Source organism: Pteropus medius, unplaced genomic scaffold (genome assembly GCF_902729225.1).
Source record: "Pteropus medius unplaced genomic scaffold, Ma_sr-lr_union100, whole genome shotgun sequence".
Classification (NCBI taxonomy): domain Eukaryota; kingdom Metazoa; phylum Chordata; class Mammalia; order Chiroptera; family Pteropodidae; genus Pteropus; species Pteropus medius.
Genome location: NW_024344374.1, coordinates 1008470 through 1031034, shown reverse-complemented (window position 1 = coordinate 1031034; position 22565 = coordinate 1008470). Strand labels below are relative to the sequence as shown.

Below are 22565 nucleotides of genomic sequence, written 5' to 3'. Positions count from 1 at the left end.
ATAGAGAAAGAAAGGGTTCCTTTTTTCATCCAGGTTATAGTTTAATTTCTGTGGGTTGAACTTTAATCTTTTAGTTCTCATTAAAGTTCCATATCAGAATAGGTCCTGAGAAACGTTAGTGACTATGTAATTTAGTTGTTTTAATAACAGCAATGTTATAAAATATATAGGTAATTATCATGTGACTATAGAGAAATGGCATTATTAAAATTATCTTCATGACCTTATGAATATTGAATGTGAAATTGCAGAAAAATGTTACAGGAATAACTGAGTTCCTTTTGCTAAAGTCTATACAATCTGACATTCTCTGGAGGATCAGTAGTTCTTGTAGAAATAGCTAAAAACATGTGGATGACATCAGCAGAAAATATGTCATGTGAAAGAAGTTTGTTGGTGACTTTCTTCTCATTAGAGTTTAATTTCAGAATCTAGTTTTCCTTTCTTTCCTCTCCCTTTCTTCCCCTCCCCTAGGATTAATAATGAAACCCTGATAACCATTCAATATAGGAAACTAAGTTTCAAAGGGACCATTAAAATTTATTTTTCATTACTACCTTGTTGGAGTTATAAACAATTTATTAAAAAGTTTTTCTTTTTAAATAGGGTAACGTTTTTTTTCCTGAGAGAAGTTTAAGGACATTTATAATTACACTTTAAAAAAATTCATTTGCTACTCTTGACTCCATTAGAGTCTATCTTGCATCATACATTTAAATTGACGAGTTTCCTGTGAGTTTAGAAGTATGTACATATTTTTAATATTAGAAAAATATTTCAGGGAGTCTTGTAAAGACTGCTTTAATAAAGAATAATCTCTTGATGATGTGAGAAAACCTTCTTCTCTGTCATGTTGTTTATTTTATTATAAATTTAGATATTTAAACCTGCTTAGTAGGTCAAACAAAATGCTGCCTTGTTTCCTCAAAAGAAGGAAGCATAAACTAGCTTCTTCCTCAGTGACGCATTTACCTATTTTTATTTAAATGTTTTGATGAGTTAATTATCATATATTGAAATTTCAAAGCCAGAGTATTTATCACCATTTATTTATTATTTGTTTTTTGTTTTTGTTTTATAATCCTAAGACATTGAGAATGTTTCTTATATAGGGTATAACCTTTGCAACATCTTCGTCAGAAGTATTTGTAATGACACCTCAAGAATTCTTACCAGTATGTCACAATTTAAATTTCTTGAATCTTCTCAGACTGTTTTCCCACTGGACAGCATAGTAAAATGATTTTAACTTCTAATATTACAAGAATAGTGTATCTTACATTCATCAGTTATTACATTAGTAATTGGATGTGCTCTGATTTGTTTCTATCAGTGAGGGTGTCAAATGGTGTAACAGAAAATAGTGTGTCAATGTGAAACTAGAAACTGATTTTCAGCTTGGACTTGTTGAGATATGACTCTTTTCAGCAGTAGAATTATATTATTACTTTCTTTATCACCAAAAGCAAAGTGAAACAAAACAAACAAACGAACAAAAAACAAACAAACAAAACCCCCAAACAAAAAGCATGGATTACAATAGAGTGTACTGACAGGATCCAAACACTTAGATTTTGGGGAAAAAAGGGCTTCATTATTGGGGTAGGGGTAGGGAGAGAGAGAGATATTCACACACACACAATATCAACAATACACAGTCAGTCAACACATTGACATACAGAGACAGAATGTTCCAATAATTAAAAGAAGTTCAATTTTGCTGAAACATAAGATACAAAACAGTGAGGAGAGGTAAAGTTGGTGAAAGATGAGGCTGAAGAGTTTTATAGGATCTAGATCACAGACAACTTTAAAGGTCATTTTAAGAAAAATTTTTTTACCACTTTATTAAAGTATGATTGACATACAAAAAGCTGTAGATATTTATTTTATATAGCTTGATGTGTTTAAAGATAAGTACACACCCATAAAACCATTGCTATCAATAAATGCCATAAACTTATCTATCACTTCCAAAAGTTATCTCCTGCCTCCTTTGGTTTTTCTTTTCTTTTTCTTTTGTGGTAAGAGGTAACATTTAATCCACTCAGCAAAAATTTAAGTGTACAATACAGTATTGTAATCATAGGCCCTCTATTATTCAGTAGATCTCTATAACCTGTTAATAATGCGTAACTAAAACTTTGGACCATTTGACTGACACTTTCCCATTTCTTCCTTCCCCCAGCCTCTGGCAGCTATCATTTTACTCATAATAGGTTTGATTATTTTAGATTCCATATGTAAAGGAGGATTTGTCTTTCTGTGTCTGGCTTATTTCACTTATCATAATGTCCTCCAGGTCCATTCATATTGCCACAAATGGCAGGATTTCTCTGTTTTCTTAAGACTGAATAATATTTTATTGTATTTATATAGCACATTTTCTTTATCCATTCATCTGTTGATGTACATTAGGTTGTCCATTTTCCTTCCTGATTTGGCATCTTTTCAGCCATTATTTACTTGAAAAGTTTTCTGTTCCCTTTCTTTCTCTTTCCATAATACTTTTGATGCTGTCCTGTAAGGCCCATAGGCTTTCTTCACTCTTATTCTATTCCTTTTTTCTTTCTGTTTCTCTAATTGGATCATTTCAAATAACTTGTTTTTGAGTGTGCTGAATTTTTCTTCTACTTGATTGAGTCTATTGTTGAAGCTCTCTATTGAATTTTTCAGTTTCATAGTCATTGTATTCTTTAGCTCCAGGATTTTTGTTTGGTTCTTTTATTTTATGATTTCTTTTTTTTATTATTATTGAACTTCTCGTTTTGTTCATGTATTGTTTTCCAGACTTTACTTAGCTGTCTGTGTTCTCCTATAGGTCATTAAGCTTATTAAATTTTTTTTTAAAAATTCTGTGCCAAATAGTTTATGGATCTCCATTTCTTTAGGGTTTGTTACTGAAGCTTTATTACTTTCCTGGGCTATGTCATTTTTGCCTGATTTTTTATTATCCTTGTAGCCTGTGTTGATGTCCGTGCATTTGAAGTAGCAGTCACTTCTTCCAGTCTTTATAGACCAGTTTTGACAGGTAATGACCTTCTCCTTCTTACTGCAACAATGGATTAATTGGTATTCACTTGCTGCCTTTTACTGTCCGTACAATCTGCCACTCTTATGTCTTTATATGTTCTTTACTATCAGGTACAAACTCTACCTGTTAGAGAAACATATTGCAAGCAATTGAGAGAATGATAATGAGGCTGTGAGAGAGACTTTCATGAAACGAGTGAATATACCAGTCATGACATAGCTGTGTTATGTGAATATTAACCGTTTTGATAAAGTTTAGCTTGAGGACCTAGAAAAGGTTCTGTGTCTATTCAACAAAAATTTATGAAAACATTGCTTTTATCTAACTTCAAGGTGATTAAACAATTTTCTAGGCTTACTATAAAATCAAAATTTTGTTCTAAATTTAGATAACATATAGCCATATTCGAATGGAACAAATTATTTTAGGGAACAGAAGAGGCTTGAGCCAGATTATATGTGTGGTCCTCAATTACATTTTTAGTTTGTCTTTAGACAGACTGAAATGGACAGATATACCAGCTTCTTGGTAAAGGGACAAGAAGACGGCAATTGAATGCCATGTAACTAAGAAATACAGAGGGTCCTGGGAGTTAGGGAACTCGAATAGTGTGCCAGCCCCTCAGGGGAAAGTATTGATTGATACATGCCCAAGCATCGGGGAGAGCAATGTGAAGATAGAATCTAGGGCCAGCTTTGTTTGGAGTATAGATAGGTAGTTGAAATTAGGGGAGTTGATCCGGCTACTAAAACCCTAGACATTGGCTTGGCATTCTTGTAATGAGATGTAGTACCTGGCAGGGGACTAAAGTAATTCGTGGCATCTAGAGAAGAAGCAGACATAGTTTCTGGAATAAGAAGGTCTCAATTAGTAAACACTGAATTGAATGAAATCAGAAAGGGGGACAAAAGAATAGACTAGGGCTTGGAAATGTTGAAGAGTGGTAATTGATCACATCTCAATAAGTTCAGCCTAATTGTTTCTCCTTACCATATTTGTCCTGGAGAGGGAGGAAGGGATGTAGTTATAGGTGATATTTATGTTGTGGCTGTGTACATTTGAGACAATAGATAATCAATCCTGTTACCTCTCAGAATGGCTTAGGGAAATACACTAAATATTCTCTTTCTGTTTCTTATTTGATTTGAAAGTTCTGAAAATAGTACTGTCTCACAGTATTATTGTGAGTGGTACCACACATTCACTTGGGTTCTGGGAATGACCAGAAATGGCAGTGATACTGGGTGGGGCAACCCAGGGTTAGACTGAATTCTATGTGAGTCTTGGTCACAGGAAGTTAGGGTCGCCAGGTTAGCAAATACAAATAAATGACACCCAGTTAAATATGAATTTTTTCTAATTGCCTTTGCATATGCATACTGGGATAAAAGAAAAATATTGCATAGGGAATACTTGTACTAAAATTACTTGTGTAGTTGAAATAAATTATAGACATCTAGACTACATAACTTTTATTATATTTCTATAATTATTTGGCTCTACTTAAGATTTCTTTGTTTTACATAATTTGCTTATAAAGCTCATTGCAGTTACGGTCTATCTTCCATTTGCATTGTTATACGGCTTTTACTGTGGTCACATCAAAACTGTTTAATTCCTTTGTCCACTCATTAATGAGAAAACATGTTCCACATTTGCATTATGAACCAGTATACTAAAAAAGTGCTTGCATAAAGTTAACACTTCTGAGAATTACTGTTCAAATTAGATTTGTTGAAGCATATATGACTATCTTTCATGTTATAAATTGCTTTCCTATTATTCAAGATTATGTTGCATCTTTTGTTCAACAACTTTTTAAAAATGTTCACTGACACAAAAGAGTGCTGTTATCAAAATTTATTCCATTCTTTTTAACAGTACACACTATGATTTCATAGTTTTCTTGCTGGAAGTGTGTTTCATAATACCTATATAAAATGATTGAATTCTTAAAGTTTGATATGGATTTCAAGAGAGAGTCATGACGGATGCCATAATAATTATCCACTTCAAGTTGGAACTTTTTATCCTGTTCATAAGTAAAGTGTGCTTTGCTCTCATCAGGGAAATTGTTGATGTGGTCTGCTCTGAGTTCTGTCATGCCATTGTGGGCATGACTGAAGAACAGGTTGGACAACTTCGGGGTACTGTGTATGTAGTTGAACAGAGAGCATGAGTGGGCAAAATTATAATGACGGTGCATGTGATTCTGGCTATTCAGAGAGGCCAGTAATACCAGAATAAAGCTTATAGACTTTGAGACTCCCAAGATTTAAAGGTCAAAATAAAGGTGATTAGCAGATAATTTATAAAGGTCAAGTATCATTTTAACCTAAGTATCACAGATTACTACCACATCTCTCCATCAGGTGTAGTCAATTCTAATATCCGTCTCTTGACTATTTTACCTGGTAGCAGTTTTAAATTTGCTCTTCCCAGAGGGTGTAAAGTCAGAAGAATTATTTCTGTTTTGTGAGTTACACTGCAATTAAATTGTATTAGTAACTTTGTTTTAATTGCTGCTAAGGGACTTGATCTTGAAAGTACCAGAACGTTTCTAATTCTAAATTCTATCCAGTCCACATTGTGAACTTGAAACTGCTTTTGGGATTAGAAGCATCCTCAAAGCAGCAAAGATTTTAAGTTGCTTTGGTGCTCAAATGGCTGGTTCTTTAAAGGAGCCTCTCACGGTGAAATGACTATAAAGAGCCCCAACTTTCATTTTTACTGGAAGTCAGTTCTATTTTGCCACTGGTTAATTTTAAACACAAAAAACAAAAAACAAAACACAGTGGCAATGGCAGCTACTTGATATGAATGAGAACTGAGAAGCAGATAGTTTTTTTAGTCATCTTACTGAATTTACTGAGATGGAATTCATGAGACTAGCAATTTCATTAAAAATGTAGGTCTTTTTCTGTTTCTGGCATTTTAGTATAGAAATAGTCTATGTTCCAGTGAAGTGGGGATACAAATAATTATTACATATGCTAATACTTAAGAATATTTTGAGTAACTTACCCCTCTTTATTATGGATATTCTGAATATGCTGTGAGAAGTAGAGCACAGAAGAGCAGCCGTTAGAGTACGAGAAGCTGATTCCTGTGCAAGTTGAAGATAATATATATTCTTATACTTGGAGATAAAAGAGTAAATCCTTTGACACTTAAATTTCTTAGTTTATACATTTATTTATGGTTTGACTCTAGATTGAGACATGCACACTAGAATTTTTCTGAGATCAACTTGTCATTCATTATATATATCAGACAGACTCATTACCTAGATGCTCTAATTTGTACTGAAAAAGACAGAATAATAATTTTATCTAAAAATGTTTTCTTTTTTTCTTTTACAAATATTACTAATGCCTATAGTTAATATTCTTAAGATTTTACAGGTATACATTTTCTCTCAAATTAGAAATAACTAAAAATTCTTTTTGTAAAAATATTATCTTTTCAGTTTGTTCTCCTAGCACAAAATTCTTCTAAAACTGGGGTTACATTACCATTGAAGCAAGATTTACATATACCATTTTGATTTAGTAACCGAAGAACAGTGACTTTTGTTAAGGTTAACATATTGTGGAGAAATATATATATATGTGTGTGTGTGTGTGTGTGTGTGTGTGTATATATATATATATATATATATATATATATATATATATAGTTGAACCCCTGGCGGCCAATAGTATTTTATAAATTTTAGATTTGTTTGGTTAAAATGTTATAGAGACATTGCATTAAAAGTAATTTCAAATTCATAATGTGAGACTTGTAATTCTAACTCAGTTGTATATGTTCTGAATCTGTTTTTTTAACAAGAACTTTTTTTAGCTACATACTTCTTCATGAAATTTAAAAGTCTCATTGATCTTAGCTTAGATGATCATAACATATTCTTATGCTATCTGTATATCCAATAATAGGTCCATATTACCCACAAGGGAAGCTACTTAAGGATGAAGATAACTCTTACAAGCGCTGCTTTAACAGATTCATGTGTACTGTGGCTACTGCTGAATTCCTTTTGGTGAAAGAAAATATTAACATGGGAAAGACCAATCAGTCTTTTGTGACAGAATTTGTCCTGCTGGGGCTTACTGGCTACCCAGAGCTTGAGACCATTTACTTTGTGCTGGTCCTATGCATGTACCTGGTGATCCTGCTGGGAAATGGAGTCATCATCATTGTAAGTGTCTATGACTCCCACCTGCATACCCCCATGTACTTTTTCCTCAGTAACTTATCATTCTTGGACATTTGCTACACCAGTTCTTCTATTCCCCTCTTTCTCAGCAGTTTCTCAACTTCAAAGAAAACCATTTCTTTCGCTGGATGTGGAGTGCAAATGTTTCTCTCCTTTGCTATGGGAGCCACAGAGTGTGTCCTTCTAAGCATGATGGCATTTGATCGCTACGTGGCTATCTGTAACCCTCTGAGATACCCCATCATTATGAGCAAGGCTTCGTATGTGCCCATGGCTGCTGGGTCCTGGATTGCAGGATGTGTTAATTCTGTGTTGCAAACCTCTCTTGCCATGCGTCTTCCTTTCTGTGGGGACAATGTCATTAATCATTTTACTTGTGAAATCTTGGCTGTCTTAAAATTGGCCTGTGCTGATATCTCCATAAATGTTATTAGCATGGTTGTTGCTAACATGATTTTTCTTGTGGTTCCAGTACTTTTCATTTTTGTTTCCTATGTTATCATTATCTCCACCATCCTGAGAATTCCTTCTGCAGAGGGAAGGCGCAAAGCCTTCTCCACCTGCTCTGCCCACCTAACAGTGGTGATTGTATTCTATGGAACCATCCTCTTCATGTATGCAAAACCCAAGGCCAAGGACTCCTCTGGTGCAGACAAAGTACAAGTCACAGACAAAATCATATCTCTCTTCTATGGAGTCGTGACACCTATGCTCAATCCTCTCATCTATAGTTTGAGGAACAAAGATGTAAAGGCAGCTGTGAAGAAAATGCTGTGTTAGAAATGGTCCTCAGAGGGAATGTGAGTGCTACTTTTAAAGAAATCCTTTTCCCTGAATGCAGTTCTCACCTGGAGTTTCCAAAATAAACATAGGTGGGACCATCTATTTCTGAAATTAATTTTTCTGTTCCTGGTACTTAAATGTAAGAGAAATCTAGGGCTTCCTGTTTCCCTTCATGACTGGATTGAGGAGAAAAGGGACATAAATTTATGGGTAAAAGGATTCTTATGCAAACCACCCACCTTCTCATGAATAATAGAATTTAGTTTAACTTAGGAATGGTGATTTCTCTAATCTTATGTAAAAGGAAATACCATTTTACTAGCCCAGCCTTTTATCCTCAATGTGTATCAGTTTTCTAGTCTCATATCTTTTTTTAGGAAGGTAAAGTAAAAAGTGCCTTGTAAAGGGTCAGAGTGCTAGATGAACTCAACATTAAATAATTCACAATGGGGTAGTTTTTGATCATTTAGAGGGAAAGAGTGAGCACTTTAGGGCGTTAGATAACTGACCTGTGTATACGTCATAGATAGACAAGAGTAGACAAATGAAGCTATTTTTTTAGGGCTGATTTCCTTTTGGCCGAAAAATGGCAAGCATAATTCTGTGCAGAGATGTCTGAGGCAATGTGAGAATTTGTGCAGCCACCCTAGCCGATGGGGAAATTTGGTCTGTCTTGGGTTTCAATAGATGAGCAGTGGAATCTCTGAGTGACAACCATTGTTACTATTAAATGACATAAAAAAGTTACTTAGTTTCTAAAGAACTTGGTTGCACAGTTCTCTGAGAACATGGTGATAATGCGTTTAGTGTCACAAACTAGATATTTTTGCAGTTACATGAATTTCCTTAGAATAGGAATTTTCTCTTTATTCATTTATTCCTTATTTCAATTATTCAATCAAATAGACTTTACTGAATACCTGCTTTGTCTCAAGAATTGTAATAACTATTGATGATATCAAAAATCTCAACAACATGGAAACAAAAACCAAAACATGATCAAAGAGCCTACAGTCTTGTGGAATACAGACTGACGTATAAATAGGAGACAAAAATATTACAGAATTTTCACAAATTTTTCCTCTCCCCTACCTCTTAAGCTGGATTTTTGGTTTGCATCCATAGTGTATTGGGCTGAGTAGAATGTGTGAACTTGAAATAGTTTAAATGGAATAAACAGATCTTCATATGAAAGGGCTTGAACCATCTCTAAGAGAGAATTAAAAGAGGGCAATGAGAAAGAGGGGATAATACAAAGAGGAAGAAAGCAGTGTGTACTAGAGATTTTGAAGATAGGTATGGGACATTACATAGATACTACAAAAAGAGGGGGAAAGAAGAAAATGGCTAAATGGGAAACTTTGATACTGATTTCCGTGATCCTTCCTCAGTGTCTTTTGCAAATCGCAGTAAAGATGTGCAGTGTTCTTTAAGACATTTGGCAATGGATTTTGTTTCTTTTGCAATCTCACCATACTGAGACCAGCCATAAGATTGGTCAATTTAAGTGAGTCACAATTACAATGCAGTGTGTTAAGTGCTGTTATAGGGGTATATGTAAAATTCCTGTAGAAGGAGGAATCCTGGGAATGGAAGGGGTTATTTCTGCTTGGCTGAATTGGGAAAAAAATTATCCTAGTGATGCAGAAGAAATTCTTGTGTAGAAGAAATTTTCAGATAGAATATAGCATGTATATTGCAATAGTACTAAGAATGCCCTACCACTAAGAGTTTAGTTGGTTGAACTTGGGTTGTATTGTTTGTTAGTGTGGTGACAAGGGAAAAGACTGGAAAGGCAGCTTGGAGCCAAACTGTGGGGGCTTCAGATGCTAAGATAAGCAGTCAATATCTCTGTCGGTTTGAGGTGGTCACCTTCTGTTCTCAGGAGGGTGCATCAGAGATGCCACACATATGAGCATGTTCCAAGAGGTAGATCTCTGATACCCCTAACCCTCTACCTGGCTCTGCTTTTGTCTGTTTTATATGCCTCAGAGCTCCACATAATGTTTTATTTGGAAAAAATGTTGTGATTCTAGGAAAAGTTTTAAGACATTAAGGTGGGCAATAGAATCCAGTAAGTTATAAGAAAGAGACTGATGCTTTGGATTAGTGTTTTAGAAAGATCCCTTTGGCACTGGGGATAACAAAGTGGTATACCTTTTGCTGATAAATTCGCAGGACTGTGTCACATTTCTTGGCCAGTCACTAGCTCTCATCTTGTCTTCCATCCTGTAGGCTTCAAAGTACGGAGACCTACACAGTTCCTTGGAGCTTCCTGACTGGTTGTGGAATAAAATTTGTCAAATAACTATCACGATCCTTTGGTTTGCATCCAAAGGATTTGGATATACCAGTGAAACAATGCATTTATCATGCTAAGGTGAATGAAAAGATAAAATAACTGGAAGTCACAGACACAAATATTTCTGCTGAGAAAGTGAAAGACTTGCCCCTACTAAATAGAAGTGAATTTGTGTTTGCTACCAGAAACAATTTGATTTATGTGCAATTGGAAGAATTTATGACATTTTTCAGAAGAAAAATATTTAAAAGTGTTCAAGACATATTTTTTCATACAAAGACTCAAATTCCCAGGTGTGGAAAATCAATGCATTTTACTAAAATGGAAAAGAAAAGACAAATAGGCTTTGCATCTTGCTCTTGAGTAGTATTCCATTTATGTATTTCTGTGGCAGAAATGGGGTAAACTGAAAAACAATTAGACATTGTGATAAAACCTATTATAAAACTCAAAGCAGTAAAAGCACAGAAAAACATTTTCTAGGAGGAGATTATAAATATTTTTTTACCTCCTTGACTACATTCATTGCTAGGTATTTCATTGTTTTTGATGTAACTGTAAATGGGATTGTTTTCTTAACTTCTCCTTCTGAAAATTCATTGTCAGTGTATAGAAATGCAACTGACTTTTATTGATTTTGTCCTGCAACTCTACTGAATTTGTTTATTAGTTCTAAGTTTTTTTGTTTTTTGTTTTTTTGGAGTCTTTAGGATTTTCTCTATATAATACATGTCAATTGAAAATAGAGATAGTTTACTTCTCCTTTCCAATTTGGATACCTTTTATTTTTATTTTTTCTTGCCTAATTGGTCTGACTAGGACTTCTAGAACTATGTTGAATAAAAGTGGTGAGAGTGGGCATCCTTGTCTTGTTCCTGATTTTAGAGGAAAAGCTCAGGTTTTTACCATTGATTATGATGTTAATTGTAAGCTTTTTATGTGTGTCTTTTGTTATGTTGACTATGTTCCCTTTATACTATTTGTTGAGAGGTTTTTAGTAATAGGTTTCAAAATTTGTTAAATGCTTTTTCTGTATCTGTCGAGATGATCATATGAATTTATCTTTCATTTTGTTAATGTGGTGTATCGTACTGATTGATCTGCAGAAGTTGAGCTATCCTTGCAGCCCCGGGAATAAATCCCATTGGACCACGGTATATAATTTTTTAAATGTATTGTTGAAACCAGTTTGCTCATATTTTGTTGAGAATTTTGCCTATTTTATATTTCATTGATTTCTGCTATCTTTATTATTCACTGTCTTTCTTTCTGGTAAACCAATTGCATGTATATTAAACCCTTGATTTTATCTCCAGGTCTTTCATTCTTTACCAAGTTCATTTTGTTGTTAAACCCATTAGTGAATTTTTAATTTTCTGACATTCTACTTTTCAATTCCAGAATTTCCATTCGGTTCTTTTTATAGTTTTTATTTCTTCACTGAAATTTGGTATCTTCTCTTTCCTTGTGAGCATATTCTCCTTTACTTCACTTAAATAATTATAATAAGTTGCTTCATCATTCTTTCTTGTAATTTCAGCTTTTGGGCTATCTGAGGGTTGGTTTTCTTGATTGCCTTTTTATCTTGAAATGGATCACAGATTCCTGATTCTTTATATATTGAGTTATTTTGGATTGTATCTTGGACATTGTGAATTTGATATTATGGAGCCTGAATTCCATTAAATTCCTCTGAACGGTTTTAGAATGAACTTGGTTTAACTCAAATCGCAAACTCCACCTTTTAGTTAAAAGTTCATATCTTAGTTCAAAATTGTTTTCATATTTAGCTAGTTTGTGCATACATGGCACAGGGGTCAGTTAGAGAATTGGGGCAAGATTTATACAGAATTTGATGTTTCCTCTTCTGTCTCCTCTTCTTGGAATTCCCTTACTTTACTGTGGCTGTGTTCTCCAGAAGTTTTCTGGTTTGTTCAGAAAGACTGCCAGTTTACTGTTATTAGAGTTTTTGCCACTCTATACAGTGTATCATTCAGCCTATAGCCATAAATATGTGAAACTCACACTTAAACATTACTTCTCCCAAGTGATTTTTTTTGCTATTTTGTATAGAGTTTATAGTTGTCATCTTTGAGATATTTGAGTGTGGTAGGAGCTTAGCTATAGTGAAAGCAGCAGAAATCAGAAGTCCCCCCTTCGGATTTTATGACTAGAATGTTTGCATCTCTTCCTTCCTCTGTGATGGCACCCTTTCTGATTCATTAACTGATCACACTTATGTTTTTACCTAATATACCTCAAAAACAAAGTAATGCTGATATTTGGAATGGAGAATATGCTATAATGAATAAGGAATTTGAAATCTTCCTGGGCATACCATAAGAGTTAAATAATATGGAACAACTCAGTAGTAAGATTTGAATGCATTTTCTTATTAAGGGTTAAATGTGGCATTACTTGAAAGCAGTTGGCTCATAGGAGGAGCTCATTACATTTTATTATCTTCTTTCTTTCTATCTGGTTATTTAGTCTCTTTCCACTCCTAGTCTACCCCTAGTCCATTCTTTCCTTTATTAGACAAAATGAAGGCTGACCTCCAGAGTTCACCTCCTTTAGCCTCATCATCATCTTTCATCACTTCCTGATAATGCTCCCTCCTTTCTCATGCCTTTTTCAAATATAAGCATCCAGGAATCCATGATTTACTATATTATTTTGTTTAGAACTGAGAGAACAAATGAGGAAGATAAGTGATGAGATGAAAATAAATGTTTAATGCAATACACACACACACACACACACACACACACACATATGCAGTGTTTACAAAGTAACTTACATATGCTCCGTTTAAGTACCTTTTCATTAATTAATGCTGGTGGAAAGTACAACATGAGTACCCCTCACTGTTTCATTCAGATGCAGGTGCCTAAAACTCCTTGTTTAGTGCCCCTATTTTTAAGAACCAGAGAGCAAATGAGGAAGGCAGTAAGTGGATTTTAACAGATAATGTATCTTTTAAAATTGTTTTTATTAGTTAGTAATGATAGCATTAATGTAAGTGTTTCCTTCTTTTTTTTCTTGATTACTTCTCTCATGTATTCAGCATTGCGTATGTGCCTGTTAGGGGCTGGAGATCGAATGCTGGGTATGCTCTTTTCCCTATGCTCAAGGATTAGCTCCATATGGCTTTTAAGGTAGATGAGAAAATTTAGGCTCCTATAAAGGTCACCTAGGTCATAAATGACAGACAAGACTTAAGTTTATTGTCTGTCCCTATTTCCTCTATTAATTTTAGAAGATATTTAACAAGTTAAATATTAAGAGAGATTTCAGCAGGACAAGAAGAGATGAGAAATTTTTAAAAAGTGATAAAAATGTTGCCTCTTAATGATATGACATTTCTCTGAAGGGGAATTACAATTTTGATTCTCATTTTTGATTTTGAACCAGAGTCTTTCTATTTGTGCTGCAAACTGAATTTCCTTTGTGGCAAAAACAAAACAACAATAAAAAATCTTTCTCTTGTAAGGTATTTTGACAATATTCTTTAGAAATCCATATATGTGGTAAATTTGGTGGTAAATTTTAAAATTTTCTTAAAAATAAAATCTGAGTTTATAGTACAGAATTGGAGCAGAAATATAAAATCAGAGGGGTCATGATATCTTAAGAAATACTACAAAGCGACAATAATCAAAAGAGCATGATACTGGCAGAAAAACAGACACACAGAACAGAAGGGAACAGAATTGAGAGCCCAGAAATAAACCCCAGTATACAGGGACAAATAATATTCAACATAAGAGCCAAAAACATACAATGGAAAAAAGAAAGCCTCTTCAATAAGTGGTGCTGGGAAAATTGGACAACCATATGCAAAAGAATGAAACTAGACTGCTAACTGTCACTATTCACCAAAATTAACTCAAAATGGATCCAAGACCTAAATATAAGACCTGAAAAAATAAATTGCATAGAAGAAAATATAATACTAAACTCATGGAGCTTGGTTTTAGAAAGGATTTTATGAATTTGACCTCAAAGGTAAGAGAGTAAAAGCAAAATTAAATGAATGAGACTATGTCAAAATAGAAAACTTCTGCATAGCAAAGAAACCATCAACAAAACAAAGAGGCAGCCAACTGAATGGGAGAAGATATTCATAAATATCACCTCCAATAAGGGTATAATATCTAAAATATATAAAGAACGCACACAACTCAACAACAGTTCACTTAAACAACTTAAAAACAAACAATCCACTTAAAAAATGGGCAGAGGACTTGAACAGACACTTCTCTCAAGAAGACATGCAAATGGCCAACAGACATATGAAAAGATGCTCAACTTCACTAGTCATTAGGGAAATGCAAATTAAAACCACGGTGAGATACTACGTAATACCTATAAGAATGGCTATTTTCAATAAGACATGCAATAACAAGTATAGGAGAAGTTGTGGTGAAAAAGGAACTCTCATACACCTGGTAGTAGGAATGTACATTGGTGCAGGCACTATGGAAAACAGTATGGAGTTTCCTCAAAAAATTAAGAATCGAACTACCACATGACCCAGCAACCCCTCTTTTGGGTATCTACTCCCAAAATTTGAAAACATTTAACCATAAAGATATATGCACCCCAATGTTCATTGCAGCATTATTCACGGTGGCCAAGACATGGAAACAACTGAGTGTCCAGTAGGTGATTAGATAAAGAAGATATAGTACATATATACCATAAGAAAAGATGAAATACTGCCTTTTGTGACAACATGGATGGGTCTTAAGATTATCATGCTAAGCAAAATAAGCCAGAAAAGTGAAGAAACATATGACTTCACTCATATGTGGGATATGAAACTGAAAGCAACAAACGAACAAGACAGACAGAGACACATAGACACAGAGAACAGTTTACTGGTTACCAGAAGGAAAGCAGGGTGGGGATAGATAAGGGTAAAAGGGGTCAAATATATGGTGACAGAAAGATATTTGACTTTGGGTGGTAAACACATAATGCAATATATGAAACTTATATAATTTTATTAATCAGTGTCACTGCAATGAATTTAATTAAAAAAAAAAAGAAACACCACTGTATCTTATAACTCAATAATCACTGAAAGGGGAAATTTTTATGAGTTCTTTGGTATATTTTATTCAGTCCTTTATCTTTTTTTTCTTTACATTTAAAGATTAGCTACTATTTTCCAAAAATATTCGGAATTGTAGTTTGGAGGATGAAATACTATATAATGTCCATTTATCTTGTTGTGTGGTATTTCAGGTATTTGTATTTTTAGTATTCATTTTCAATTTAAATTAATTAAGCAGTTAATGATTGCCTACTATTTTTTAATTAACTTGGCATTGTACTTCATACAGGAAATAGTGAGCCATGGTTCTGCCATTGGTTAGGTTTCAGAATCTAAAAAACAGTTATAGCATAAAAGAAAAATTACTGTAGGAGGTAAGGGTCAGGGCAGCATGGAGGAGGGAATAACTAACTCAAGGGAGTATTGGAAAACTTTACAGAGGATGTAACACTTGACCTATTTCTTTCATTATTGTTAGATTTCACTAGAGAAGAAAGAGAAATGTGACAAAGCAGGAGAAATCGCATGTGCTATTCCTTAGGTGCGAAAGAATATGAAATAATAGGGTAACTATGCAGTGAGTGGCGCACAATATTGCAACATGGGCAGGGAACAACATGAAAGTAAAAGATGTAATTGGAAATGTAGGTTGGGGCCAGATGAGGTCTCTGGGTAAAATGAAAAAAACAAAACCAAGCATAAACAAACAAATATATCAAAAGTATTTAAAATAAAGAATACTGAAAATATATGTATTATTTGTTAGGTAGCTATTTGTGGTAGTATTTTTTTCAGGGGATGGGGAAAGGCCTAATTTAATTTTTTTTTGGTCTTGCTCCCGTAAGTTTACTTGCATTTCATAGACTATGTAGCCCTACATTTTTATGAGATCACAGTCATTTTCAGAAAGTGATATAATTGGACTGTTGCTTTTGAAATTTCTTTTTAACTCTGAAATTCTGCGATTCAACATTTGACCTTTTTTTTCTGTTTGTATTTAAAATCCTTGCCTCAAAATACATGAGTTTCTTTTGTGCAGCTGAACTCAGAGATATGAGTTTCACATCATTTTCTCTAGAACGAGTGTCTTATAGCTTCAGGCCTGTACCTTCTTGTTACTCAGGCTATAGATGATAGTATTGACCATTAGGATGACTATCCCATTGAATAAATTGATCAGTTTGTCTGAAGTCATGTCTTTGGGCTTCAGCTTCATGTACAAAAAAAGGATTGTCCCATAAGACATAATTATCACTTTTATTGTGGACTGAACAGGTGAAAAGGCCTTTTTTCTTCCTTTGACTGAATTGATTCTTAGTATAGCATAGAATATGAAAACATGGGAAACAGCAATTAGCAGTCATGGACCAAATGAAACTATTACATTGCACTCAACATTATTGCACTCTCATTCAAAAAAATATCTGTGTAGGCCAGCTAAATGTTTCATAAAAAAACTATTAATGCTATTACTTCAATAAAAGAACACTGGTAATGTGAATATATTTTGTGCCAGTACTTTGAGAAAGCTTAATCTTTAGGAGATAGCTGCCCATCTAAACACACAAAGTCCCTCGTTTATAATAATGGGCTAGCTCAGATATTTGCTGATGGCCTTCTAGATGCCATCAGCCATCACTGACAGGAACACACACTCTGTGGACCCCATTACATAAAGAGATAGACATTTATATAATACGAACTGTGAATGAGAATTTTTTTATGATAGGAAGTTTGTCAGCATAGAGGGGACAAAAGAGATGTGTATCCAAGTTGGAGAAGCTGCCAAAGGAGGAGTATATGGATCTGTGGAGGCGGGATTCTGGGAGCGTTAAGATGATAAAAGTGCTGTTCCCCAGGAGGATCACCGATACATCACTAAGCACATGACAAAAAGAAAGTTTTTTAATGTCTTGGTACTCTGAAAGATCTTTCGGAATGAACTCAATTTCAGTTGCCCAATTGGCCCTTTCCATTTCCTTTTTTTCATACCTGGAACAATACAGGAAAAGAAACAGCATATAAGTTAAATGAGTGGTCCCATATTATAGAAAGTAAGGTAATTGGGACAGGAAATCAAACAACTATATGGGTGCTAGCTGGAATAGTGGTAACAGAGATTAGCTGGTAAGATTCCTCTTCTAGCTAAAAGAGCAACTGTGACTTATTACAAATGCAAGTTTTTAAATATTCTATATTCTGTTTCCTGAGATTGTGATGTACAAGATCTGAGACAGAGAAGAATGATTTGCATTTTTTACAACATCTGTTATTTGTGATGCAGCTGATCTGCAGAGCCCACTTTAAAATCAATATTTCGGAGAGAGCATGCTTTATTTTTTTCAATGAAGAATTATTTATTTGATTTTATATTTATGACAAACACTAACAATATCATTTGTTTCAAGTTTTATCATTTACAAATGTGTTTATGCACATTACTTATTTTATTATCACTATAATTCTCTGAGGAAAATGAAATCCAGAGAGAATAAATTTATATAAAATCATAGTAAGTTATTCAAATTTGGTTTTTCTGATTTTAAATCTCATGTGTTTTTGACTACATTTTATTGTCATCCAAAATTTATATAAGTTGGTTAAAGTGTAGAAATCAGACATCTTTTTTTTTTTTTTTTTTAATAATAATGCTCTCCGGATGATTTCAACATGCAACCAAGTACAAAAACCATCGATCTAGTGGAGAGTCTCTCAGACTTTAGTATATATGTGATGAATCTGGGGGAATCTTTGAAAAATATGGATTCTGATGGAGTGAGGCTAAGGTGGGCTCTGAGATCTGCATTTATGAACATGTTACTGAGTGATGCTGATGGATGTTTTTCTGCAGAGCACACATGAATAACAAGGCCTTTTAGATGGTCTCTCTCCAATACCTTAGAGAGCACCATTGGTGCTTCAACTGCGTAGAATAGTAATTAGATAGTACACAATGTGAAGCTGAACTTTCTGCTGAGACTTGGAGGTGAGACTTTTGTGTAGTGTATTACAAACAATTTCATGTTCTTTAGATTTTTGATGTGTAAGTAACCAAATTGCACATCGCTGTTTATATGAAAGTCATCCAGCTTGTTGAATTTGCAGTTAGGGCCAATATTTTTTTAAAGAAGGAATTTGGGGTCAGCTAAAGCACCTGGGTTGTGTACCAAAGAGCATGTAACAACATCTTTAATTTGAAAAAAAATTTTCAGAATAAATATTAGCAAATGATCTTCCTCTTTATAGTAAATGAATCACAGAATCCTTTTAAAAACAGCTCTGCATTCTTATGATGTTCTACCACAGCCATAAAATATATCGCTAGATAAATAAATTAATTGATCTAATGAATGGGCTACTATTTAACATTTTCAAACAAAGCCTATGGAGATGATACAGGATTTGCCTTGTGATAGCCATTTGCCAACAAGTTATGCTGCTGCTTAAGGAAACAATGCTCAGACCATTTAGTCAGCATAGAAGGCAGTTTATAATTCTGTTGGCTATAGAAAGGAGGACTCTTATTCAATGCAAGCTGTGCCCAACTATGCAGGCATACTAAGAGAGGGGAAAGGATAGATAGGCCTAGATACGCTCCTGTTCAGTACCGTTTAAGACTGGAATTTGATTTACTGTAAAAGCATAGTCAACCTCTTAGTCTGACAATAAAACTCTGATAGAGGCTTTGAACAAGTATCAGTAGTCTGGAATCTCTACTGAAGCTGTAGAGCGGGAGGGTACAAATCAGATCAAATGCTTTTCTTCTTTTTAAACTTTTCTAAAATGTTTATTTCTATTTGGAAATTATTTTCAGAAAATAATTACTTTATGCTGAGTTTAAGGTAGTATATTTGGTACTCTAATAGCCCCAAAATGATTGCTGTCACAAGATTTTACTTGCAAACATCCCTATAGGAAAGCACCCATCTTTCTCTCTTTTTAAAATTTTTTAAAAATTAAATTCATCAGTGACGTCAGTTAATAAAATTATATAGGTTTCAAGTATACAGTTTAATAATATATCATCTTTATATTGCACTCATCTCTTTTGATACTTAAAAATTGAATTAAATGAGTAGAGGTCATTATCTGTATTTCTTTTGCAATGCTAGAGTAACTCCTTTAAGAAGCAATCGATAGATTCCAAGTGTTTTATCCTTAATCCTTAAAAAGATTACTATATTGAATACCTTTGTATTTGAAATATTTCCTGCATCATTTTTGTTTACTTGTATAAAATGGAGTCTCATAATCTATTTGGGTAAAGGAATGAAAACAATTAAGACTGTGGATATTATCTAACAAATTTCTATTTTCCATAAGACTTAGAGTTTTAGATAATTTTGCCATCACTGCCTGCTATCTTTTGAACTAGTTTTTCATACTTGTCTATTTTGCTGATGGGGAATTATGAAATCACAGTACGTCATTTAATAGACTATTTTACAACTATTACATAATATTTTTGAAGAATTTGTATTAATACAAAAATACTTAACGTTAACATGGTTGAGTGAAAGAACAAAAACTAGTATTCAGCATTTGCAAAATCAAAGCTTATACCAAGAAAGCTTATGCATAATAGAGGTTGGAAAGATATATCTAATAAATTAACCATGATTTTTTTCTGAAATGTCCAAGTTTCTAAAATAAATATGAATACATATGGATAACAGAAAAAAATATAATTTAAAAAAGAGAAAAAAATGAGGCAGGTGTCTAATTATGTTGGAAACTTTAACTCATAGTAAAAAAAATGTAAAATCTCAATTTAAACCCTTAAAGCAATTGCTTTAGGTCTGGAGAGTACACATTGAAGCTGAGTTGCATTGCATGCCCATTGGAATATTTTCTACATCCTAGGTGATGACAGATCAGATAACTATGGCTTAATTTTTTTTTTTTTTTTTTTTTGTGGGCAGCTTTATTTACCTTCATAAAATTATGTCCCATGTCCTAGATAGGTCAGAAAAAAATAGTAACTAAAACTTCTCTGCCAAAAAAGTAAAAGAATAATTTCATTTTCTGGAAACATTGTTCTGATGTGATTTACTTGGGTACTTCACTTAAATAATGTTGGATATAGGATTTTGAGGATCTCTTGTAATTCGGAGAGAAGAAAGGAAAAAACAGGTAAAATGCTCCGTTCTTGAGAAGGAAGTTTAGATACAGTGACAGACCAGCATCTAAAATATTTGGGAATTAATTTCTTGTGATCAAGTCACTAAACTTCAGAAACAATGATGTTGAACATCCAGTTTTAACTTGTTTCCTGTTCAGTGCTGATTTTTAACCCATTTTCTTTAGATCATTAGTCAAAGTCTCTTTTACCTGGGTAAATGGTTTTGGGATGAATACATTGCATTCATTATTTGGGTGAAGTAGTTTAATAAAAACAGAGCCCTCCCTATAGCAGCGGAATATGGCTGAGAGTACCTGAGATTTTTTATATATATATAATCTCCTCCTTATCTCCTAATTAGTTTAAGTTAGTTAGATGGCAATTTTATGCCAGTTAATCTTGGTGATAGGTATATCTGTTTTGAGTTTCAGAGTAAAATGCAATAATTTTTAGATTATTTTGTACAATAAACCCTTTTTTGCTCACTAATTTAACAAATATGAATTAAATAACAATATGTATAGAAATTTTATAACCATGCCTAGAACTTTATAAGTTTTTATTCTTATTATTAATAGCTGAGAATTAATGTAGCTAATTGAGTTCTTTCTACTCTACTATCATAAGAACAAAGGTCTGGACAAAGCCATTAGAATATGTTTGGATTGAGGATTCCAGCAATGTATGGTAATAGACTGAGAATGGAATAAGATACATCCTTAAGACTTCTGATTCATTATTTGAAATACAGTAATGGATCTAATATAATTAAGTCTTTAGGGGATTATCCTTGTAGTTTTCAAAGTTTAAACATCTTTCCCCTGAAGCAACTTAAAGTTATAGCTGAGAAAATTGCATGAGTCCCTGAGAGCAAGAAATATTTAAATGGCCTTCCTGAGCCTGAGAAGATTCTTTAGAGGATTTCCTAGATCTTCACAATGGGGCAGTATTTCCAACTGGCCTTGAAGGGCAAATGAAATCTTCCATATTCTCAAACATTCATTTTCTTCTTGCTTTTAAACTAGCAGATCCAAAATGAAGTCCTTTTTAATCAATCATATTTGGTTATAATGTATATAAGGCTTTAAAACAATTTTGAAATAGTCTCTTTGCCATCAATGTTTTTCAGGTATGAAGTCCTGTGACACTGTGGCTCCTCCATGGTAACACCTTCAGAAATTCATTAACCTCATGGAAAATTTTGTACAAAAGGCTGCAAAAAGAAAATCAACGCAAAACAACCTGTTTTACAATCTAAGAGGTGAGTCGACCTTCTATTTAGAGGTAATTGCTGAAAACATACTAATAACACAAATCCAAGGGCATGCTAGTCCAATGAACTGAGTTGAAATAGGCCATATGTTTTAAGGATAGAATATTTCTTACCATAGAGAGTCTACAGAGAATAGGAAGAAAAAGTCTAAGAGGATTTATTTGGCTATAGTGAGAAAATGAAGAAAAATTGAAAAATATGACCAAAAGAGTAATTTGAAATCCAATGTAATTCAAATATCCAAAAACAGATGGATATTTAGGTATTAAATTTATTTTACTGGGAATAAAGATTCATTTAGTTAGACTATAGTTTCCTGTTCTTTGGTTCAGTACAAGTGTCTACATGTCTAATGATTTAATTTCTCACCAGTCCAATGAGGTTGATGTATAATAGGCAGATTTGCACCCTTGATCCAGAATGTAAAGTAGGCTGCTGTCACTAAAGTTTTTATTCTGTAGCAGTTTACCTCATAGCACCAATTCAGTTATCTTTGGTTTCAGTTTAGCAAATGTTTGGCCAGTGCTTATTGTGAGCAGATAGTACCTGTCCTGGAGCCTCTCAATAAGAGCATTATTTGGAAAACACTATTACTTATTCTTGAATACATCTGTTGATCTGTGTAAAAAAGGAACGAAGAGGAGCAATGAGTTTTTAGCTAACAGGAAAGAATTTTAACTCTCATAGTAATGTTTCCATGAGTATTTCGGGAATTGTTTTGAGCATTTTATTTTTTTTTATTGTTATTGGTAATGTATTCCTATGATAAC

The 22565-nt window shown here is 33.6% G+C and overlaps 1 protein-coding gene across 1 annotated transcript; it reads left to right on the top strand.

Annotated features, from left to right (window-relative positions):
* The first annotated feature begins 7094 nt into the window (after positions 1–7094).
* On the top strand, positions 7095–8033 carry LOC120608776 (olfactory receptor 13C7-like). Its single transcript, XM_039870749.1, has one exon. The coding sequence runs from the start codon at positions 7095–7097 to the stop codon at positions 8031–8033; it is 939 nt and encodes a 312-aa protein (XP_039726683.1).
* Positions 8034–22565: the final 14532 nt, after the last annotated feature.

What these genes read in the sequence shown, in the direction of transcription:
- LOC120608776 (XM_039870749.1), top strand. Translation starts at nt 7,095, where the DNA reads ATGGGAAAGACCAATCAGTCTTTTGTGACAGAATTTGTCCTGCTGGGG.